The following is a 23,930-nucleotide window of genomic DNA, read 5'->3' as shown; positions in this document are numbered from 1 at the left end:
AACCATTTTTCCGACAGCGCACCAATTGAGACACTATCGCCAAGACTATTGATTATATGATTTAACTCATCAAAATGTTTATTAATACTACGAATATTAAGGTGTACAAAGGATGTACCCGAGTTTGATAATAGTACACGTTCTCCTGCCATGAACAAAAATGATATTCAAAAGAAAACACACAGAGAAAAGAAAAAGAGATGCAAAAGGAATGAGCCAGCAGCTCACAATCACAGTATCTCTGAATCATTTTTCGAGTCAATGCACTCCGGTTTCGCTTCATCAGTTTTCTTTACGTAAATTCTGTGATTCCCACACGTGCGCATACGCCATCTGTTTAGCAACAACTCTAGTCTCCCACAAAAGGGATTTGGTTCTCGCTGTAAGATTTTCGCAAACGAACAGACCGGGGTACTCTCTCAGTAGTTGCAAGTTACTTAACACTGGTCCGAGATCTCAACCACAAATCACGTGTGTTTCTATCCTTAAAGCGTATCAAAACTGCTGGGACTTTGCCAGATGCTGCGGGAAGTCTATGCAAAGCTTCCATGTTACCTTCGTTTAATACAGGAACATTACGTTTACTTGCCAAATTATTCATGACGGTTACGAGATCCTCACCATGTTTGTGCGGTATTCCCCGTATCTCTAAATTAGTGCGACGAGAGTACTTGTCCAATTTGTCAACCTCAGTAGCTAAATCAGCGATTTTCTTATCCTTCGAAAGTACCTCTTTCTGGAATTCGGCATTGCTAATCTGCAATTCTGTTATTTGCTGTTCATTCCTCTCTGCTCTAATCTCAAGGTCGTGACAGCGAGTGCCGAACTTCTCTATAGTCTCTTTCAAGGACGTCATTTCAGAAAGCAGTTCGGACATTTTACACCGTAGTTCCTCATTCTGTTTGCCATTCTTCCTGATTTCCTTCAGTACAGTAGTAAGTGACGGTTCCTGATTGTGACCTTTACTCTGTTTCTTATACGCAATACATGTATTGCAGGTGTTGAAGATCCGAACCGAGAGAGACAAACTCCTGACACACAGGGCAGTGGTTCCGCCAGGAGGGGTCACTTCTTCCCCCCACACCGTTACTGCGCGGGGTGTTTATGGACCACGTCTCCGTTTGCGCCCATCTGTGACTTGGAGAAAGGTCCGGATCGGGTTTCCTTTGGGGAATTTGGTGTTCTGTGTGTGACTGGCGATAGAGACAGAGACGATTCTACCTCGCTACCGAGCAGACGCTCGAATTATAGTTCTTTCGTTTTTTCCCATGCATTATGTATCTGAGTCTACATGGTAGTATTAAATGTTGAGTGTTAGACAAGGGTACTGTTTTATTAAGCAGCTACAACAGCATTCAGCATTCCTTCACATTTCCCTACAAAATATTGGTGCCGAAACCCGGGATTTACGCGACTCAGCGGACTCTGAACTCAGTGGACTGAGTAACTGTGTTGTGTGAAGGTGACTGCCTGTGGATATGAGCTCATCGTCAGAAGGCATGGAGGACATCGAAAGGCTGAAGCCGAAGCGAACTGCACAGCGAGGGCGGAACACAAAAATAATCAACGAGGTGAGTTCCGCCCTTCAGAAAACTGACGTAACTGTAGAAGAGCTGACCGTTCTGATGGAACGATTAACGGCCAGCAACAAGAGGTTAGAGAAGATAAATGAGGAGATAGATCCACAAATACCGAGCGCTGAGATAGAGGAAGAATATTCCGTGATCGCGGAGTACGAAGATCAAGCTCTCAGCGCACTTGCTCGACTGAAGTGTGCGATCAACAAGCTAAATGCCGGACATATAGCGACTGCTGCGCAGAATGTAACTGAAGCAGGTGAAGAATCCGGTGCAACTCCTACGGTGACCAGCAAGATACGTGCCGCGCTTTCCACAGGCACGGGGGGTATAAAGCTTCAGAAACTGGACCTATACAAGTTCGATGGGGACCTGCTTTCCTGGCAACCGTTCTGGGAGCAGTACTGCAGCGCCGTTCACGATAACCCGAACTTGTCCCCGTCAGAGAAATTCCACTATGTGACGGAATCAGACATTTTGCTATACCTAGCCGCAGGCTTCCCCGTCCTTCAACGACAACTTACTGTTGTGTCGAGGAGTGCAAAGAATACCTTTTGTTAGCCTTCTTTGACTTCGGATTTCCACCCCCGCTAATACTAATCCTTCGACTTGAGCTCCTCAAGGTGACGGGAGAGACGACTCCCCCCATATCTGATTAGACGGACATCGCAGCTGCTAAGATTGTAATAGCTCTGAGTGTACGCTAAGTGACTCTGCGTGAAACCACCTGTTGAAGAGTATGTCTTCCAGAAAGAGTATAACCGTGCATAATCCACATAAGCGAAGTGCCATTAGCAAGACTAAAAATACGGAAGTAAAAACAGGTGCTGTATGATGACAGGTGCAGTGGTTGATGCACACCATTACCACCACCGCAGGTCTGAGCCTTTAATTGCAAACGTATCGAGAAGCTTTTAGAATCCGAAGGGTCCTTGAGGCCTAAAGCGCTGCTTTTAAACACTACGGGGAAAATAAATGTAAAAAGAAAACTGCACGAGGAGCTTAATAAAAACCAACGCGAAACCTCCTCATGGGCAGTCAGACCATCATGTAGCTTCCAGTCAGTCGGCCCCTCGCCAGCCTCCTAAGTTGAAATAGTTCATTTCCTTAAAAGTTGTTCTGAGTTTGTGAAGTGAAGTGAAGTGATGTGCGATCTCCAACTGGGCACTCTCGAAGAGCATCATCAGGAAGACAACGACAGCTGCAGCACTCGAAGACAACATTGCCAGCAACGAAACAGATAAGACTTTGATTATAATTGAATTTGGAACTTTATCTACACTATCCGGAACCGCATTACCCATAAGTTGTTACCATGCTTTGCGCATCTTTTGATCAGTGTTAATGCTACCCTGTAACCGCTAGCATTGATTTGTTGAGTTGTGTAGCAGCGAGCTAGAATAGATTATGATTGCTAAGTAAATATTGTTATTGTTACCAGCACCTGGACTTCTACTCTCTCTATGTGTGTTGCCCCAGTGCGTATGTCGGTTGACATAGATCAGTCCGCCCACTTCTTCTGAATTGTCGGAAACGGTATAGTTAGCCCACTGTTGGAGCCGCGCAGTGATTGCCGGTGGAGATTAGCTTAGCCCTCCCCATCTCATAGATTGGAGGTGACGGCCCACTCGGAGCGATCATCTCGTAGCCACAGTGTGATTGCGCGCAAATCAAAAGGCATACCGGGTTTCCGTGACAAAAATCTGGCGTCCGCGACAGGACGGACTGTTCACACACGCTGAGAGAGAAGGAAAGGTGCTTGGTAGTTTTGGCTGGCGCGAGTGTTCGAGAAAACCCATCGATTGAAAATGGAAACAGACTTAACCGAGAGGCTAATTGCCATGGGCAAAACGTTAGGCCTAGAGGGCAGGGAGCTCCAGGATTGGGTAAAAGTAGAGCGCGACAGAGCGCGTGAAGACCGAGTTGCCGAACGCGAAAGAAAGAAGGAAGAGGCGGAAGCCACCGAAAGATTAAAACGACTAGAACTCGAGGCTGCGAAAGAAGAGCATGAGAGAAAGATGTTACAGCTAGAAAAAGAAAAAGAGCTACTGTTATTGAAGGCCGCAAATGGTCAAGGCCAGGGAATGGAAAGCAGAGCACCCGTCGATTCCCTCAGATTCCAAGGCGTAAGTCCCCACAAATTGTTGCCGCCGTTTGATGAACGAAAGGACGACTTAGATGCCTACCTAATACGGTTTGAGAAAGTAGCTGAAGGCCAAAAATGGGCGAAGGACCAATGGGCGAGCGCCCTGAGCATATGCCTAACCGGCGAGGCGCTGGCAGTGTACAGCCGTATGGCACCGACCGACTGCGTCGATTATAACAAAGTAAAGCAAGCACTACTGCACCGCTTCCGGTTAACAGAAGACGGATTTCGCGAAAAGTTCCGCGATTCCGCGCCGAAGGAGGGCGAAACAGTGTCACAATACGTGGCCCGCTTAGATAACTATTGGGAGAGGTGGATCGAGCTGTCCAATACCAAGAAAGAATACGAGAATGTGAAAGACTTACTTCTCAAGGAACAATTGTTTACGCATAGCGACGAGAAGCTGACCCTCTACATGCGGGAACGGAAAGGGGAAAATCTACAAGAACTCGTAGCACGAGCTGAACAATATGTGGAAGCTCATCACCTCAAAAATTTCGGAAGAAAAATGAGGACAGGTAAAGACGATGGCCGAAGTCAAGCCGACCGAAGGAGCGAGCACTCTAAGAAGCCCGCAGAACATAACGAGAAAGACCGCCCGCGGTGTTACATTTGTAATCGAGTTGGGCATCGTCCTCAAGATTGCAGAAGCTCAGCAGCGAAACCCCCACCTCCGAAATGCAGAAGATGCGGTAGGATAGGCCACACGTCCTGGAACTGCAGAGCGGGAACTGACGAACGGCAGAAGGGGCCCGACAAGGAATCGGCGAAAGAATCAGTAGCCTTATGTTTGGATGAGGGATTCGTGGAACTGAAGAGCGGAATGAAGATCCCCGTGATTCAAGCGGCAGTGACAGGTCCCCAGGAATCGTATCGTATCAACAAGCTGCCAGTAACAGAAGGCCGACTGGGCGACAAAGCCATTACAGTTCTGAGAGACACCGGTTGTAACACCGTAATCGTGCGGAGAAATTTGATAGGCGAAGACGAGCTAACCGGCGTCGTGCATCCCGTCTTTTTGATTGACCACACTGTAAGGATGCTACCGGAAGCGGAAATTTTCGTTACCACGCCGTATTTCACTGGACGGGTAAAGGCCAGGTGCATGGAAAATCCCATATACGACCTAGTCCTTGGGAACGTAGAGGGCGTACGAAACGCTGAAGACCCCGATCCAGACTGGGACTGCATCCAACGAACGCACGTATCACAGCTGGCCAAGCATCACCAGGGTGTTCATCTGACAGAGAAATATACCCCAAATGAAGAGGATGACAAGAAGGTCGAGGAGCCGAGTACACGCAATGAGGGATATGACTTTGAAGCGCATGCTGTCAGTACAAGGCAACAAGCTAAAGAAAAGGAAAAGCGTTTTCACAAGTTAAAAGCCTCCGAGCTGGCGGTAGATCTTAACACTGACGACTTTGGCCGCGACCAGAAAGAAGACAGTACACTGAAGAAGTGTTTCGATGAAGTAGGCGTAATCAAAAAGGGACGAAGAAAAGGAAGCGGCAGCACGACCTATATCCTGATTGCTGATAAACTGTACCGAAGTTGCCAAAGGGATCAGAGCACCGAAGAAGCGTTACAGTTGGTCGTGCCGAAAAAGTACCGCAACTCAGTGTTGGAGTTGGCCCACAACGGAATGATGGCGGGACATTTGGGAAGTGGGAAAACAGCAGATCGTGTATTGGCCGAATTCTACTGGCCCGGACTGCAAGCAGACGCCAAGCGCTTCGTGGCTAGCTGCGACATATGCCAGAGGACCACCCCAAGGGGCAAGACGGCTAAGGCACCACTGCAGAAGATGCCCGTAATCGATACGCCTTTCAAACGCGTCGCCATCGACATCATTGGGCCGTTGCATCCATCATCATCCCGAGGAAACAAGTTCATCCTCACACTTATGGATTACGCAACACGTTTCCCTGAGGCGGTTGCTCTACCGAGCATCGAAACGGAGAGAGTCGCCGAAGCCCTCGTGAACATCTTCAGCAGAGTAGGAGTCCCGGAAGAAATCCTCAGTGACCGCGGGACCAATTTCACGTCCGGGCTAATGAAGGAAGTGGCAAGGCTCCTATCACTACGACAGTTGACGACGACCCCCTATCACCCCATGGCCAATGGGTTGGTCGAGAAATTCAACGGAACGTTGAAAACCATGCTCCGACGTATGTGCGCCGAGCGACCCCGCGACTGGGATCGCTACCTCGCACCGCTACTGTTCGCATACCGAGAAGTGCCGCAGGAGAGCTTGGGATTTTCTCCTTTTGAACTCCTCTACGGGCGTAATGTGCGGGGACCCTTGACAATTCTAAGGGAGCTATGGGACAAGGAGGAAATCGAACCCGAATTGAAGAGCACCTACCAATACGTTTTCGATCTCCGTAATAGACTTGAGGAGACTTGCAAGATTGCACATGAGGAACTCGAAAGATCGTCAGAGCGATACGCCCGATATTTTAACGCTCGATCCCAGGATCGTCGACTGAAACCCGGGGATAAAGTATTGTTGCTGTTGCCCAACGAGTCAAACAAGCTGACAATGCAATGGAAGGGGCCATTCGCTATCGCTGAAACTCGAGGAGCCGTCGACTACCTCGTCGACCTCGGCCACACAAAAAAGGTGTTCCACATAAATATGTTAAAGAAGTATCAGGAACGGACGGCATCTGCCGAAAGCCAAACTACACAGGTAGCTATGACTGTCGTCGAACTGGACGAAGCAGACGCTGACGTGGAAATTCCCGAATTCAATTACGACGTTAAGGAAACCCACGAAGACATCCTAATTGCACCTTCCCTAACCACCCGCCAAGAGGGTGCTTTGCGTGACATCATAACAAAGCACCGGAACGTGTTCTCCGACGTGCCAGGGAAGACCACGGAGGTCCAGTGTGACCTGCAGCTCAGCACCGACCGTCCCATCAACACGAAACAGTATCCCCTGCCGTATACAGTCCGTCAGACGGTCGAAAGGGAAGTCAAGGAGATGCTACGTTTAGGTGTCATCGAGAAGTCCAAGTCCCCTTACAATTCACCGGCACTCCTTGTAAAGAAACCCGATGGCTCGAATAGGCTGTGTATAGACTTTAGACAGCTCAACAAACATCTGGTTGCTGACGCCGAGCCAATTCCAAGGGCTGACTGTCTGCTGGCCGAGGTAGGCCGCCATAAATACTTCTCAAAAATGGACATGACGAAGGGATACTGGCAGGTCCCGCTGACTCCGGAGTCCAAGGAAGTCACAGCATTTTCGACTGCTCATGGCCATTATCAATTCAGGACCATGCCATTCGGTATCAAGACGGCACCCGCAGTGTTCGCCAAACTGATGCGCCACATCTTAAGGGACATTCCCAACGTGCACCACTATTATGACGACTTGCTGATCGCGACGTCGACTTGGGAGGACCACCTCAGCGCGCTAAAGACTGTTCTGGAACGAATCCAGAACTCTGGGCTAACCATCCGGCCAACCAAATGCGAGATCGGATTCCAGAAACTTCCTTTTCTTGGGCACACGGTGGGAAGGGAACTCTCGCTCCACAGGAAACTATCCTGCAAAAGATCCGGGAGGCACCAAGACCGAAGACAAAGAAGCAAATGCGGTCATTCCTGGGTCTCGCGGGCTACTACCGCGACTTCGTGCCCAATTATGCAACCTTAGCCTCCCCATTGACGGACCTCACCAAGAAGAGAGCCAACAACATTATCGAGTGGACAGAAGCGCACCAAATCGCTTTCGATGCGCTTAAACACGCTTTGTCTGAGCCACCCATCTTGAGAGCCCCTGACTTCAATAAGCCTTTTGTCCTCAGGACGGATGCTTCTGATGTTGGTCTGGGTGCTGTACTCCTACAAAAAGGGGAAAGCGATTTGCACCCTGTTGCTTACGCTAGCCGTAAACTATGCCCTCGTGAGCAGGCTTACTCCGCGATTGAAAAGGAGTGTCTTGCCATTGTGTGGGCCATAAAGCGGTTCCACCTTTTCCTATATGGAACCCACTTTACGCTCCAGACAGACCACCAGCCGCTCAGATACCTGAATGAGTCGAAATTTCTCAACATGAGGATACTCCGTTGGGCTTTGCTCCTCCAGGAGTACGATTTCAAAGTGGAGTACATTCGCGGTCAAGACAATGTGGGCGCAGATTACCTCAGTCGTATGTATACCGAGGTATGAACGCCATATATACTCTTTTGTTATATGCCTGAAGCGATACCAATGTTACCTCAGTGTTATTGTGGCTTCACATGTCCCATATATCACAATGTTATCACAAAGAGTGAAACTCATCTGTAAAAATGTTGACCTGTTGTATATGGCTCCTTGTTGATCCTTATTTGTAAAGCGTGTACCATTGATGTAGTGGCGAATTTTGATATGTTTAATTAGCACTGCTGGAAGTTTCATCAACGCATTTGTATATGTACGTTCTGGCCAGCGCCGGAAACTTTGCATCGTATTTGTTCTATACGCCTATACCCCATTGCTGTGTTTGAATTGAACGAGTGTATATATAGTTTTGTTACGAGGTATTACTATTCCTGTATCATCAATGTGCAGAGCAAACTGCCAGATTCGTCTGATGCTTGTGAATATTGAAGGGTCAATATTCTTAAGGAGGGGGTAGTGTGACGGAATCAGACATTTTGCTATACCTAGCCGCAGGCTTCCCCGTCCTTCAACGACAACTTACTGTTGTGTCGAGGAGTGCAAAGAATACCTTTTGTTAGCCTTCTTTGACTTCGGATTTCCACCCCCGCTAATACTAATCCTTCGACTTGAGCTCCTCAAGGTGACGGGAGAGACGACTCCCCCCATATCTGATTAGACGGACATCGCAGCTGCTAAGATTGTAATAGCTCTGAGTGTACGCTAAGTGACTCTGCGTGAAACCACCTGTTGAAGAGTATGTCTTCCAGAAAGAGTATAACCGTGCATAATCCACATAAGCGAAGTGCCATTAGCAAGACTAAAAATACGGAAGTAAAAACAGGTGCTGTATGATGACAGGTGCAGTGGTTGATGCACACCATTACCACCACCGCAGGTCTGAGCCTTTAATTGCAAACGTATCGAGAAGCTTTTAGAATCCGAAGGGTCCTTGAGGCCTAAAGCGCTGCTTTTAAACACTACGGGGAAAATAAATGTAAAAAGAAAACTGCACGAGGAGCTTAATAAAAACCAACGCGAAACCTCCTCATGGGCAGTCAGACCATCATGTAGCTTCCAGTCAGTCGGCCCCTCGCCAGCCTCCTAAGTTGAAATAGTTCATTTCCTTAAAAGTTGTTCTGAGTTTGTGAAGTGAAGTGAAGTGATGTGCGATCTCCAACTGGGCACTCTCGAAGAGCATCATCAGGAAGACAACGACAGCTGCAGCACTCGAAGACAACATTGCCAGCAACGAAACAGATAAGACTTTGATTATAATTGAATTTGGAACTTTATCTACACTATCCGGAACCGCATTACCCATAAGTTGTTACCATGCTTTGCGCATCTTTTGATCAGTGTTAATGCTACCCTGTAACCGCTAGCATTGATTTGTTGAGTTGTGTAGCAGCGAGCTAGAATAGATTATGATTGCTAAGTAAATATTGTTATTGTTACCAGCACCTGGACTTCTACTCTCTCTATGTGTGTTGCCCCAGTGCGTATGTCGGTTGACATAGATCAGTCCGCCCACTTCTTCTGAATTGTCGGAAACGGTATAGTTAGCCCACTGTTGGAGCCGCGCAGTGATTGCCGGTGGAGATTAGCTTAGCCCTCCCCATCTCATAGATTGGAGGTGACGGCCCACTCGGAGCGATCATCTCGTAGCCACAGTGTGATTGCGCGCAAATCAAAAGGCATACCGGGTTTCCGTGACACACTATCTCAGATCTCGGTTAACGGGACAAGCTGCAGCGGCGGTGTCAGGCCTGCAAACTACAGAAGCCTGTTACAACGACGCAGTTGAGATTCTGATCGGTGACAAGAAACGAATAGAGCAGCTGTACCTATCTAAACTCCGACTTCTGACTCCCGTCAAGTCATCGAACGATGTAAGGAGTTTGAGACGCCTCTACGACCACGTACAAGGCAATATCCGAGGACTGAAGGCGCTCGGGGTTAGCCCTCTGACATATTCCTCTATGATGTGCGACGTGCTCCTACAGGCCTTGCCGGCGGACATAGTTGTCGGCTATCACAGAAGTGCGAAGCAAGCAACGCGGACTTCTTCGGCATCCTCAGATGGTTCTGAGGCAAGATCTGACGACTCGGAAGTGGAGCTTACACAAATCCTGGATTATCTCTGCGTTGAAATAGAGAGCCGTGAGAGGTGTGGTTTCACTGATGATAGTGCGAGAGATACGACCCGAAAGGGAACTGGCGCACGCCCTGCACAAAAGACGAAGGCTAGGATCCCGGCAGCAGCTGTACTCCACACCAGCACTAAGATGGCAACACAGTGTTTCTTCTGCAAGTCATCGACGCATGCTGCGGAAAACTGTCGGTCATCCTTAACCATAGAGGAGAAGAGGAAACGGCTGTCGAGCGACATGCGGTGTTTTATATGCACGCTTAGAGGCCACAGGGCAAGGGACTATCATCGAGGGATTACTTGTGTTGTGCAACCTGTAACGGGCGTCATGCGACGTCCATGTGTGACCCTTCTCGGAAGTCCACGGCACAGAAAGACGACAGCGTCGAAAGCGGCCATCTCTATGCGTCGAATGAAGGAAAAACCCGCCACACGGACTGTGATATGCTCCTCCAGACATTCCGTGCTTGGGCTGTGACCGACCCGGACTGCGCCTATTTGCGAGGCGTCATCGATGGTGGCAGTCAAAAAACGTTTGTCAGGGAGGACGTCTCTCGAAAACTGGAACTGCCTGTGTTAAGAGAAATCGACCTGCGACTGAGCACCTTCGCTGACAATGCACCAGCGCCCAGCCAGCGTCGCAATGTAGTGCGACTCAAGCTGAGAAGCCAGTTCGACCAAACGGAGGTGACACTCGAAGCTATCGAGATTCCGTTCGTTTGCAGGGACATAGCACAGATTCCGACCCAGTGTTCGTTGGTCGCGCAGCTGAGGGAGTGCGGAATGGACATCGCCGACAGAGTCATGTTTCCAAGCGTTCCTCGAGAGACAGGACTATCGGTGCTCATCGGCTCAGACCAGCTTTGGAAGATCGTAAAAGGGAACGTGCAACACGACCAAAACAACAGTGCGATAGCTGCCATCAACACCTCGTTGGGATGGACTTTTCAGGGGCCCACCAAAACCAGGAGCTCTGTATCCGAGCAGAGCGACACACTGATTTGCGTTCTACGCACTGCCGTCGAAATCGAGGACGACACATCATTGGCATTGCGACGTTACTGGGACCTGGAGCATCTTGGAATTACTGATAACCTGACACCAGACCGAGATGACCAAGCACTCATGGAGAGCTTTGAAGGCTCGATCGAGTTCCAGGATGGGCGCTATCGAGTGAATCTACCCTTTAAACAACAACCCAGGGTAGACCTACCGAGCAACAGAGGGGTAGCGCTCGAACGCATGAAGCGCATGAGCACGAGACTGGCGCGAGACCCAGAGATGCTCGCCAGGTACGATGAAGCCATCCGGACGTACCTAGAGGAGGGACACGCTGAGAAGGTTAAACCGGAGTCTGATGAGGCAGACACAGGACAGGTGTACTACATGCCCCACCGACCTGTGATTCGGGAGTCTTCAGCCACCACTAAGCTGCGCGTCGTTTTCGATGCATCGTCGCACGCTAGCGGTGCACCTTCTCTGAACGACTGCCTCGAGAAGGAACCAAAAATGGTGCCTGACCTTGTCCGGCTTCTCTTGAGGTTCCGACTGCACAGAATTGCCATAACAGCGGACGTGCGGAAGGCATTCCTGCAGATTGGCATAAAGGAAGAGGACAGAGACTTTCTTCGTTTCCTATGGTTTTCTACACCGCCAACCCCTGGCCACGAGATGCCTCCTGTGGAAGAATGGAGAATGACTGCTGTACCTTTTGGGACGGCAGCGAGTCCGTTTCTACTGGCGGCAACCCTCTCCCATCATCCCAGACTTATGAAGGAGGAATTCCCTGAGACTGCGACAGTGCTAGAGAGCTCCATGTATGTTGATGACATGATTACCGGAGCTGCAACATTGGAGGAAGCGCTGCGCATCTGTTCTGAATCAACTGATATTTTCAAAAGGGCAGGGATGGAGCTGGGCAAATGGGCGTCTAGCTCTAAGGCACTAAACGATGTGTTTGAGGAACATACCGCAAAAATGTGACCCACGCACTGGGAACAAGTGCTGAAACAAAGGTGCTTGGAGTCGTATGGAACAGAGAAGACGACGTGTTCAAGTTCGACACTTCTGCCATCGTTGAGTTCCTCACGAGTCGAAAGAACACGAAGCGATTTTTGCTCCAAGCAACGGCTAGAATATTTGACCCTTTGGGATTTCTCTCTCCATTCGTGATCCGCGTGAAGATAATGTTTCAAAAGCTCTGGGAACTCGGAATCGATTGGGACTGTGAACTACCAGATGATCTCAGCTCAGAGTGGGACACGTGGTGCCAAGATATTCCGAAGCTGAGCCTGCTACATACGCAGCGGTGTCTCATTCCCATCAGCGAGCAGACTCGGTACACTATCCAACTTCACGTTTTCACCGATGCCAGTCCGCATGCGTACGGAGCTGCTGTGTACCTGCCAGTGCGGACTGAGACTGGACAAGTGCACGTGAACCTCATGCTTGCGAAGGCACGAGTAGCACCCATCAAACGTCTCACGTTGCCACGACTTGAATTAATGGGGGCCCTGATTGGAGCTAGGCTACTCAGCTACGGCAGGTATTCTCCACGCGCCTGCAGCTGAATATCACATGTGAACGGACTCCACAATAGCGCTAAGCTGGATCCGATCGTCTGCGAACAGATGGAAGCCATTTGTGAGCAACAGGGTTACTGAAATCCAAGGCATCACCGATCCAGCGAGGTGGAGACATTGTCCCGGCCACTGCAATCCGGCCGACTTGGTAACAAGAGGCATCACAGCTGAAATCTGTGTTTCGAGCTCGTTGTGGTGGAGAGGACCGGAATGGCTGCAGCGAGAAGAGGTATGCTGGCCGGAGCCTTACGTTCACACGGCCCCTGACGACAGAGCACCGAAAGTTGTCGATGAAGAACGAGCGGGAGCGTCCTCACCACCACCTTATCTTATATTGGGTGTGGCAGATATTGAAGGCCGTCTACTGCAACTTGAGCGCTTCAGCAAGCTATCAAGGGTATTGAGAGTGACCGCATGGGTCATGAGGTTTGTGGCGAAATGCCGCCGAACTGAGGACACACCGACCGGACCACTCACCGCCGAAGAAATAAGAGCAGCGGAGACGTACTGGATACGTCGCACGCAAGATGAACAATACCAACCGGAAATTCACGCACTCAGTAAGCAGCGCTCAGTTAGACCTGAATCAGAGCTGTTCCAGATCAACCCCTTCCTCGACGACCGGGGAATGTTGCGAGTGACAGGACGACTCCAACAAGGACCTGGAACCAGCAGTTCGGCACCCCATCATTCTACCTCCACGACATGGCTTCACGGAGCTCGTGATTCAGAGCGCACACTTGCGCATTTTGCACGGAGGAGTGTTGGAAACTATGACAGAGCTAAGAGAAATGTATTGGATACCTAGGTGCCGACAAGTTGTGAAACAGATAGTAAGGAGATGTACAGTCTGCTGCAGATACAAACTGAAGCCAGCGACGGCTACCGCGGCTCCTTTACCCGGTGAGCGAATCACACGCACACATCCCTTTGCCGTCATGGGCATTGATTTCGCGGGACCTTTGTATGTGAAGACAGCCGTCGGAGACGCAAAGAGCTATATCGCTTTATTTACATGCGCGGTAACTCGGGCTGTGCATCTTGAAATTGTATCCAGTTTATCGACAACGAACTTTTTATTGGCGTTCCGACGTTTTGCGTCCCGAAGGGGCCTGCCAGAACTGGGCCCGCTTGCACGAAACAATTCTAAGTGTAACACTTTGCAAGTGTTGCACTAACGCGTTAGTGCACTAAGTTTAGGGTTGCGGTTAAGTGGCTTGCACGAACACTTCGACGACCGCCCTAAGTCAAGTATTCTAAAGTGGATCGTGGCTACGAGCAGTAGCAGTTTTCGGAGACTCTCATTGGTAGAAAGAGAACTTCCGGAGTTCATCCCAGGAAGTCGTGCGTCACGGCATGTTTGGATTCTGGGAAGTCGTCTGCTTCTGCCGTCGCACGTAAACAGTTTGTAGAACCAAAATAAGGTATTGTACTATCATTGTAGCTGCAAGAACGAGTTAGGTCACTTGTTGCGTGCTTTTGTTAAATAAAATAAAGCCTGTGGCCCAAAGTATGTCTCGAATTGCTCGATGATTGGGAACTTATCGCCAACGGCACTGCCGGTGAGAGGCACTTCGCGTGCGGCGATCACTTTGAGAGATGTTGCTAACGAAAAGCACAACACGTACGGCACCCACAGCATAAAAAAATGAGACGTTGTTAGTATTGCGAGGAAAATGCGTACTGTATTGCGAGATACAGTTGGGGCCAACGACGAATCTTCGATACACGGTTCATAGCGGCCGACATGTTAGTCCTAAGCTTTAGTGCGGTAGTTTAGGGTGCTCCTAGGACCCTTGGCCAGCGTCCTAAACTGCGCGGAGCGAGCGCCACCACTTTAGTGTTGTAAAAGTTTCGTGCAAGCCACTTACGGCTCCGGCACTACACTAAGTGGGGAACTCGTTAAGTATTACACTAAGTTTGTTTCGTGCAAGCGGGCCCTGATCTACTCGGACAATGCTTTGACTTTTCGACGAGCGGCTAAGGACATCAGAGGTCTATGGGAGCATATAAACAGCGCCGCAGTCAAAGACTTCTGCTCCACCCACAACATCAGGTGGAGGTTCATTGTGAACGCGCCGCCTGGTGGGGCGGATTTTGGGAAAGGATGGTACGGACGGTAAAGGGTTGCCTTCGAAAGACACTGGGAAAGGCCCGTCTTGGATACGAAGAACTAGAAACCGTCCTCCATGAAGTGTAAGCCGCGGTCAACTCGCGACCACTGACGACCATAACGTCTGACGTTGACGAGATGGAGCCGCTCACACCAGCTCATTTCCTTATCGGAAGGAGGATGACGGCGCTGCCACCCTTGACATACCGCACATCACCAGCCGCGGAAGCAAAAGATTTGACCCGCCGACTAGCACACCGACAGCAAATTGTAAATCACTATTGGAAAAGGTGGCTCCGTGAATACTTGCTACAACTGAGGTCCGCACACTACGGCAGACAAAAACTATCTACCAATTTGAACGTAGGAGATGTGGTAATCATTCATGAAGATAGGACTCCTAAACTGAACTGGAAGATGGGGAGAATTCTTGAACTTTACCGTCGAAGAGACAACAAGATAAGGTCCTGCAAGTTAGAACTGCCGCACGGCCAACACCTAAAGAGGGCAGTGCAACACATTTATCCTCTCGAAATGAGCTAAGCTCATCCGGGGGGGGGGGGGGGGGAGAATGTTGAAGATCCGAACCGAGAGAGACAAACTCCAGACACACAGGGCAGTGGTTCCGCCAGGAGGGGTCACTTCTTCCCCCCACACCGTTACTGCGCGGGGTGTTTATGGACCACGTCTCCGTTTGCGCCCATCTGTGACTTGGAGAAAGGTCCGGATCGGGTTTCCTTTGGGGAATTTGGTGTTCTGTGTGTGACTGGCGATAGAGACAGAGACGATTCTACCTCGCTGCCGAGCAGACGCTCGAATTATAGTTCTTTCGTTTTTTCCCATGCATTATGTATCTGAGTCTACATGGTAGTATTAAATGTTGAGTGTTAGACAAGAGTACTGTTTTATTAAGCAGCTACAACAGCATTCAGCATTCCTTCACATTTCCCTACAACAGCAGGTCCAGGACTGCTTTTCAGCCGAAGTCATGGACCTTGCAGATGTTCCGCAGCATTTTGGAACAGCATGATAAAGATTATCACAGCTATTACACAGAATAGCGATATCAGTCTCAATAACAGGTTGATGGCAAGCGAGACATAGACTCGTATCTTTTGAGGACGACATCATGAAATGTAACAAAATTACAAAAAGTGCAGTCTCGTGGTGAATGTAGACAGCAAAAGCAGCAACAACAACAACAATGGTTGTACAAAACGCTTCTCACCTAAAGAGTAGAGCAAACGTTAGCGTCGTGCAGTAGCCCCACAAGACTGCGGTGGTGAAGGAGCTGGCTCGTCTTTTTATAGCAGCAGTTCGCAGAAAAAACGTGGACGGAACAATCAACGCATATCAGTGCAGATAAGATGCAGCCCGCTGTTGATCAGGATGTAAAACTCGGAGTGACGACAATCAGCAATCCGGCAAGATCAGTCAACAAACTGGATCCATGCTAAAGAGCAGAGCAAACGTTAGCGTCGTGCGGTAGCCCCACAAGACTAGATAGATTCATCTATGTGGACAGCTTTGGTCTACCACCAATTGATGAAGAACTGCTAGATCTACCTGTTGACGAATATTGCGACAAGTGTAGACAGAGTCTCTACAGCTCACACTGTGGTCTCTTTGTTTCCGTGTTTGCTTCACGTCTTTGTAAGAATTATCCACTCAAAAGCATTATATCATTATTTGACAATAACCTTATACACAATGATCTCAAGGTAATAAAAATGACTGAAGAGGAATACATCGTTTACAAAAATAGTTTTATTTGTTCAATGTACAAGCTCTTTGAAGATAATCCTCCAGACTCACTATCTTGCGAGACCCGTCTTCCTTTCGCTGGACGATGTAGTGCGAATGTTGAATGTAATAGTCTTCTCAAACCGGCATTTATAAGGGTCGGTGAAATCTGTCCACCGTCGCGATAGCGTCTTAACAAGTCACATTTCACAGCGACAAACTTTTGTAGTCTCTTCCTTAGTTGTCCGCGTCTTGTTCTGAGTTGATACGGTAAACTTCGCAAGATGAGTTTGAAGTCACTCTCAGGTCCATTGCAGTTCAAGTACGAGTTTAATTTCAACAGGTCCTTGTACATCATCCACTGTATAGTCAAGTGAAATCTCTCGTCCGAGTTCATGCTGATTCCGAGCTGGGGTGGCATCCGAGATATGGCCTGATATTATGATCTAGCCAGTCTGATGATTTTGTAGAAATCAATCCACAACAGCGACATCTTCTCAGATGGTCACAATTTTGTATAAAGAAATGTCTGGGTGGTGTCTTCAACGTTTGGACAATGCGCGAATCACCTGTCTGGAGGCACTCGTAATCTAAAACAAAAAATCTCATTAGAGAAAGTGGAATAAGATAAGAAAGCCGTAAACCCACAGTCCTCCAGAGAGAGTGCATAGCACACGTCTGTTTCCATTGTTGACAATTAGAGAGAATGCGATGGAAAGGATGCCTATTGGTTATCTGTGGTATGCCATTGGTTATCGATTTTTTATATACAATTTTCGGTCCGCCCACACTTACTATAAAATAGTGTCCGACGGCTTGTTTCTTCTTTTTTTTTTTCACCAAGTTCTGTTGCCCTGGTTTCAGTGCTTGTTTCATTTGCCAAAAATTTATTTTGGTGTGCTGCTGCTGAGATATTTGAAGAGTAAGTCTGCTTCTTGCGTATTATTCCTATTTTAATTTATGTAATGTCTGTTCTAGTGCCTCGCTGTGGAATCTGTGGGTATGATTGTGTTGAGGAGGTAATTTGTCGTATGGAGGAGGAAGCTAACGTTCCAAATTCAGATCCTGCCAGAGTTGTACACGTTACTCGACAAAAGTAATTGATTACAGTTACTGTTACTACTGCGCGCAAAAACTAATTCTTTACCGTTACAAATTACTTCATCAAAATGTAATACGTTACCGATTAAAAATGTAACGCGTTACTCTTCCTGTTACTTTCAAATTGTGGGCCATAGCAACGCCAACAAGCCTGCAGTGAATGCAACCATGCAGCTCTTGTTGCAAATTCTAATTTGAGACACCAACATACATGATAAGTGAAATTCACAAATACATTTGAAACTAACATACAAAACACATACACGCGTTCATTACATATTTATATACACATTTAAAACAACATCGAAACATCGGCTTCGTTTTGTTACTATTGTTATGTTCAGTCCGCACAATTTATAAATACAGTTCCCTATTTTACTGTTGCTCCAGTTTGTCCCGGTTGTAAAGGATTATCATATTACTGTGGTGTGCATGGAACACGTGTGGACTGGCGACGGCCGTCACAGTGACCTCTGCGTCATTGCTTCAGGTCGAACTCGTTGTGGAACAGAAGAAGAGATTGGTTTGCTGAAAAGGGTTGCCATTATTGTTCACAGAAGGTTAAAAAAGTAATCGATTACTCAGTAATTGATTACCGAAAATTGTAATCAGATTACTTGAAAAATTACTTGCTCAAAAATTAATTAATTACGTTAGAAAATTACAGAAAAAGTAATTGATTACTAGTAACGAAATTACTAGTAATGTGTTACGTACAACCCTGGTCCCGCTTTGTTTGAAGAAGAGTGGGGTTTAGAATTTGATCGAGTTTTGATGGACGGAGTTTTTGATGATAATACGCCGTCAGATGCCGTGCAAAATCCAGATAGCCCAGAGCCTGTTGTGAACGATTTCGCGAAACGTGTTTCGGTAGCTCATCCTGGTGTTAGCGTACCATATTTTCCATTCTTTGAATCCGCTGCGGCCTTTGAAGGGTACCTTGGACGTTACGTCCTGTTGGCGTCACCGTATGACCACTTTGTCGAGGATCCGTTCGAATACCTGATACATTACCGGCACGATACAGTTTCCATATTACAACAACAAGGTAGCGGTTACGTCTCTCGGGACGTGTCCGAAATCGAATTGAACATAAGCAGGATTGAAAAAAAAAAAGAAAAGAAGATTGGCTGTGACACTGTAATTCCTGCTGAATTGAAAAAAAGAAAGAAAACACTCACTAACGTAAAATGCCCTGAAATTTTGTCAGGGAATTGTGTGTTGTATGAGATGAAGCGAAGGAAGGTAAAATGTAGATTTCCATTTCAGATTGGTTTTTGTATTTTAGATTATAGCAAGTTGTTAATGTATGAATTTGTCTATTGCACTCTCTTGGAAAAGTTGAATTGTCCAATCACCATCATGTATTCGGGTACCGATTCTATCACTGGTGTGTTTCATACGTCAGAGTATGAAGAGGAAATCAAAAAGATTGCAGATGATCACCTCGATCTTTCATCCTACCCCATGCGCTGATCATCCACTCTATAACAATAAAAATAAAGGGGCACTGTTCCACTTCAAAGACGAGCCGGGGGTAGGGGGTGGGGGCAGGATAATTGAAGAGGTGGTTGCTCTGAAAGCAAAAATGTATTCCATCCGATTGAGTGACGATAGTCAAATTGCTAGAGCAAAAGGTGATAAGAAAAGTATTGCTCGTAAGGAATTCCATCACGATGTATATAAAGACGTTTGGTTTGATAGTGTGAAGGTAAGTCATCCACAAAGGCCCATATGTAGTATGCGCCAATGCATGTAGTATACAGTGGAAACAACTAAGCTTGCACTCATGCCGTATGATGATAAGAGATATCTCTTTAACGCCATTGAGTCATATCCATATGGAAGCTGCGAAATTGGTAATGAGTAAGCAGTGGCGTATCTAGAGCTACCTGGGCCCATGGCAACCAATGAGTCTGCGCCCCTGTTCAGGCACACATCGATGACACAGTTGGTCATGTTTTGTAAATACTTTAATGAAGTTCACAGAACTACTACACATGCAAATGGCCCACTATCGTCACATGATAGCCTTTCTGGCTTTTGCTGCTGCAAATTTGTCGATAATGTCACTGAAATCAATTTTTTCTGTTTCTTCTCCTTCAACACTTAGGACAGCAAGTTCGGAAAGCCTGTCCTGGCCCATTGATGCTCTTAAATACGAAAGTATCAGCTTGCTAAGCTTGCTAAGCTTGCTTGTAAAGTATAAGCTTGCTAAATGACCGCTCACAGCTGGCAATTGAAACCGCGATCGTAAGCATTATCTGGACCGCAACCCGAAGGTTCGGGAAGACATTCTCATCTTCATAGTGAACAATAAATTCAAGAAGCTCTTCGGGTCTCGATATTTTGTTTTCTGTGCGCCTCGCGAGCAACATTCTGCAGTCCAAAATTTCTTCGTACAGCTCGTTGCCGTCAACATCGGAAGTGTAAAATTTGCCGAAATCGCCCCTACACCTTTACACCTGCCCCAGCCCGACACATGGGTTCAGGTCGACCCTCTTGTTGGTCCGCCCGATACGAACTCCTCTTTTCGTCGGGTCGATTTTCTTGCTCAGATATCTCTCTCGAAGTCCGACTGCTGCTGTCACGTCTCAAGTGGGATCTCCCTTTTGTTTAGGGTGCTTTGGTCTCGACTGTGACAGTCGCTCACTGAGCTGGTTCGGTTTGCTCACGGTGCCCCGTTCTCGTCAAATACGTCACGCGCCCAGTTTAGCTACCTCGTGGTTAACATGATGTCCTTGGGGATGCGTTTTCGTGTGGTCCGCACTACGTTTCACACTACAACCTCTCTAATGGCGGGTGCATACATCATTTATGAATGTGCCAGGTTGAGTGCCCGACCTGGCACATTCACACCCGACCACATAATGGCGCCCCTGTTCACCTGGCTTCCATGGCACCTGTCCACACCTGCCACACCCTAGATACGCCACTGTGAGTAAGTATATTCTTTATTATGTGTATTATATTTCTTTTGTTACAGGTGGTGAAGACTTTTCGGCTGGGTGTTTCTCCATCAACTTGATTGGCATTACAATTGGCTTTCATAAATATATTTCAACTTGTACTTTTTGTGTATGACTCCTCTTTGCATGTCTATGCATGTTATAAGTGCCGGACAACCCTCCGCACACGCGCCACGCGCCGCACACTGATAAGCGCCTCCACCCTCTCGCCGTCCGCCGCGCGCGGGAAAAAATTCGCGAGTGAAGTCGGCCCAAACGCTGTGGGGGTCCGAACCAGGCACCTAGGGTCCGTACTAGCCCCACCTATTACTAGTTACCGTACATGTCTATATTCCAACATATGCTGTATATGTACCTGATACGGTTATTGAACGAGTCGCTTAATTTGTTCGTATTCAATTCCGTTTTAAAATGACTATTCACACATAGCATATCTTTGCCAAGGGGGTCGCTGTGGGTGACACGGGGGTCAGTTTTGGTACATTTACTTTGTTGTTTCTTGCAATAAAGCGACCCGTACAGGCTCCCGAGACGCAACGCGTGACACCGCTAGACATATTGAAATACATTATTCCTGCCAATTTTGTTGCTTTTCCCCCGCATTTTATTTTGCTTTTTATACATCACCCTGCACGTCGATCCGCGCACTTTTACAAAAAAAAAACTTGACATGCTCCTATAGCCATTCCGAATGACATCTCTCCTGATTTGTTGAAACTGGATGGCACACGCCTTTCTGTGACACTTTACATTTGTGTTAATTAGCAGAGAAAATGTTTTCCGTGTTAGCGCCGCGAAGCAACTGTTGCTGTATACGTTGTGTACAGGCGTGGACAGAGGACAGCAGGAAGGAGCGTGACGGGGGGTTAGTATGCGTTCAGGGCCGACTTCAGGGCGAAGTGTGCCGACATTCGTCTGGAAAGTCTGCGGGGAAACTCAGTGAAAACGTCAGACAGCACAGCCGTTACGGGAATTCGCACCCGCGCCACCTACCAGTCTCGGCGTGAAAGGTGATCATCCAAACCGCTACTCCACGCGAGCTGGTACAGAAAAATGTACGTCCCACTCTTAATTCCCTCAAACATGAACGGATACCTGTGTCATCATGCTTAAAGTCTACAGTCACAAAATCCCGGCGCTCTGATCGCACACCAGTCAGTGTGACGTCACGCGGGATACTTTTTTGTATAGGAAGAAAGAAACAAAATAAGAATATACCAGCCAAGTGTGCACGTTGTATCAACAAATGTGTAACTGATTGCAGTATACTCTCACGCGAAATCGTAAGTGAAAGTGGCCCAAGCTTTCCAAGTAAAAACACTTAAGAAGCTGTTAGGTATTTTAGTATTTATTTGGAGTCCGAGGACTTCAAGACCGGCAATATCGCAACCGGGGATTTCGCAACAATTACACGCGTACCAAAAGTGGATGTTTCTCAGGGGACATTTTTTCCGGTTCCCATTTGTCCTTTCTATATGTGTTCCAGCCTCAGAACACCAGTTCCCATCATTTTCGGGTTTTGTTGGCATTGTTGACAGGCATTTTAGAGTGGTACCGTAACATATTTGGAAGGTCCTGCGAGGGACAACGTGTGGCGTTCGTTATACGTGACAACAATAACCTTATTCTATTATGATGATAGGGGAGTTTCATGTGACAGTCTGTCTTCACTTCCTTGTTAGTGAAAAGGAGTAACTGAACCACTTGCATATTTCGCAGCAATCGTATTTGAGTTCACAGGACAGCACTTTATACTCTGCAAACACCATGACCTCGGCTAACAAAACAGGTTAGCAGTTTGCTGTGATGTGCTTTTGTTGAAAACATGACACATTTATATGATAAAAATTCAGCAAGTACTCGCACAATTTAAAATGTTCCACCTTATATATGCATGCAGAAACAAAAGAAATATTTATATGTATAGTAATAATAATAATAATAATAATAATAATAATGTATTCACACATATGTACATAAAGGGTAAACTAAATCAGGAATCATTAAAGAGTGTGGTGAAATGAAAATGAGCATACTATGTACGGTATATATCCATACATAAATGTTCCTTCGACATAAAAAGTATTTTTAATTTCATTTATAGAAATGGTCAGTGGGGTTAATTTTTTTTTTTTTTTTTTGGGGGGGGGGTCTTGGATAGATTCCCACTCGTAGGGTACTGTTGACAGAATGGCGTAAATGCAGGCTAGCTGGTGGATAAATTCCATGATAAGGCAAGCCTGAGCGATGGGCAAGGCACGTAAACAAACACAAACACGAAGGCTCAAACCAGCAAAACGTTTAATCGATAAACACGAGCTTCATGAACATGTAGACGGTGCGAGGGAAGACAGAGAGAGGGGGGAATAGGGAAAATGAGGGCAAAATGAGTTGAGGGAAGTCAAAGAAGGCGCTTGAAGGCCGGGTGGATACATACAGACGGCACACTAATACAATTGCCCACACTCTGTATGGCCAACGCCTGTTCGCCTGTCTGGTTCCCACGCCAGCACCGCCGTCTGGGACCATAGAGGTTGACAATTATTACAGATTCTTAGGTGATCCGACAAATTTGAATCAGGATTGTTTTTATGCTGGCCCAACCTTTGGTTTACGCATTGAGATGTTTGACTTATGTATACAAAACCACAAGCTAACGGGATTCTATATACAACATTTTTTGCACAAGGAACAAACTTAATGGTTCTGTGTTCAACATTACATGCAGACTCTGGTTTTGAAAAAGGCGTTAGACGATCTAACCTGAAGTTGTTCCTAAAGAGGAGACGGACACCCATCTCATTCGACATAGCCTTCAAATTGTGTGAAATCTTGTGGTAGTACGGAACTACTGCAAATTTCTTGTTTTTCTCATTTTCTTCCATTAAGCGTTTCGGTCGAGCTTTAAACTGAGCAAGTAGATTGTGCTGTATTAGCTTAAACTCATATCCTGCTCTTTGTAATTTGGCGGTCTGTCGCTTGAGAGCACTGAAGACAAAATGCGAGCAAGATTTGGTCAATGCACTGGTTACCAAGGAATTTATCAAACCATTTTTCACCAACTTAGAATGGCAGCTCCTTCTTGGCAGAAGGGGTTTTTCACCTGATGCACCATATTCCCAGCATAATCCACCTTTGAAGTGTAAGGTCAAATCTAGAAACTTCAACTTCCCGTCGGTAGGATGCTCTTCCGTAAAAGTTAACTCCGGGGCCGATTCACGAGCCACACGTTGTAGTTCTACCAAGCAGGAGCGGGAACGAGACATAAATATAAGATCGTCGACGTATCTAGCCACCAAAACAGTGTCAGGCAAACATGAATTTGAGGCAAACAGGTATTGCATTTGCTTATATTGTACTGCTGTATTGAATTAGTTTACTATAAAGAC

At 47.2% G+C, this 23,930-nt stretch overlaps 3 protein-coding genes across 3 annotated transcripts; all 3 read left to right on the top strand.

Annotated features, from left to right (window-relative positions):
• The first annotated feature begins 3,385 nt into the window (after window positions 1-3,385).
• On the top strand, window positions 3,386-7,908 carry LOC135385018 (uncharacterized). Its single transcript, XM_064614195.1, has 2 exons — window positions 3,386-7,249; window positions 7,294-7,908. The coding sequence occupies exons 1-2, from the start codon at window positions 3,386-3,388 to the stop codon at window positions 7,906-7,908; spliced, it is 4,479 nt and encodes a 1,492-aa protein (XP_064470265.1).
• Window positions 7,909-10,372: 2,464 nt separating this feature from the next.
• Window positions 10,373-12,016, top strand: LOC135385017 (uncharacterized). The gene has a single exon (XM_064614194.1). The coding sequence runs from the start codon at window positions 10,373-10,375 to the stop codon at window positions 12,014-12,016; it is 1,644 nt and encodes a 547-aa protein (XP_064470264.1).
• A 203-nt stretch (window positions 12,017-12,219) lies between these two features.
• On the top strand, window positions 12,220-13,423 carry LOC135385016 (uncharacterized). Its single transcript, XM_064614192.1, has 2 exons — window positions 12,220-12,578; window positions 12,664-13,423. The coding sequence occupies exons 1-2, from the start codon at window positions 12,220-12,222 to the stop codon at window positions 13,421-13,423; spliced, it is 1,119 nt and encodes a 372-aa protein (XP_064470262.1).
• The last annotated feature ends 10,507 nt before the right edge of the window (window positions 13,424-23,930 follow it).

The sequence above is a fragment of the Ornithodoros turicata genome, chromosome 2 (assembly GCF_037126465.1).
Source record: "Ornithodoros turicata isolate Travis chromosome 2, ASM3712646v1, whole genome shotgun sequence".
Lineage (NCBI taxonomy): Eukaryota > Metazoa > Arthropoda > Arachnida > Ixodida > Argasidae > Ornithodoros > Ornithodoros turicata.
This window is presented reverse-complemented; position numbering and strand designations above follow the sequence as displayed.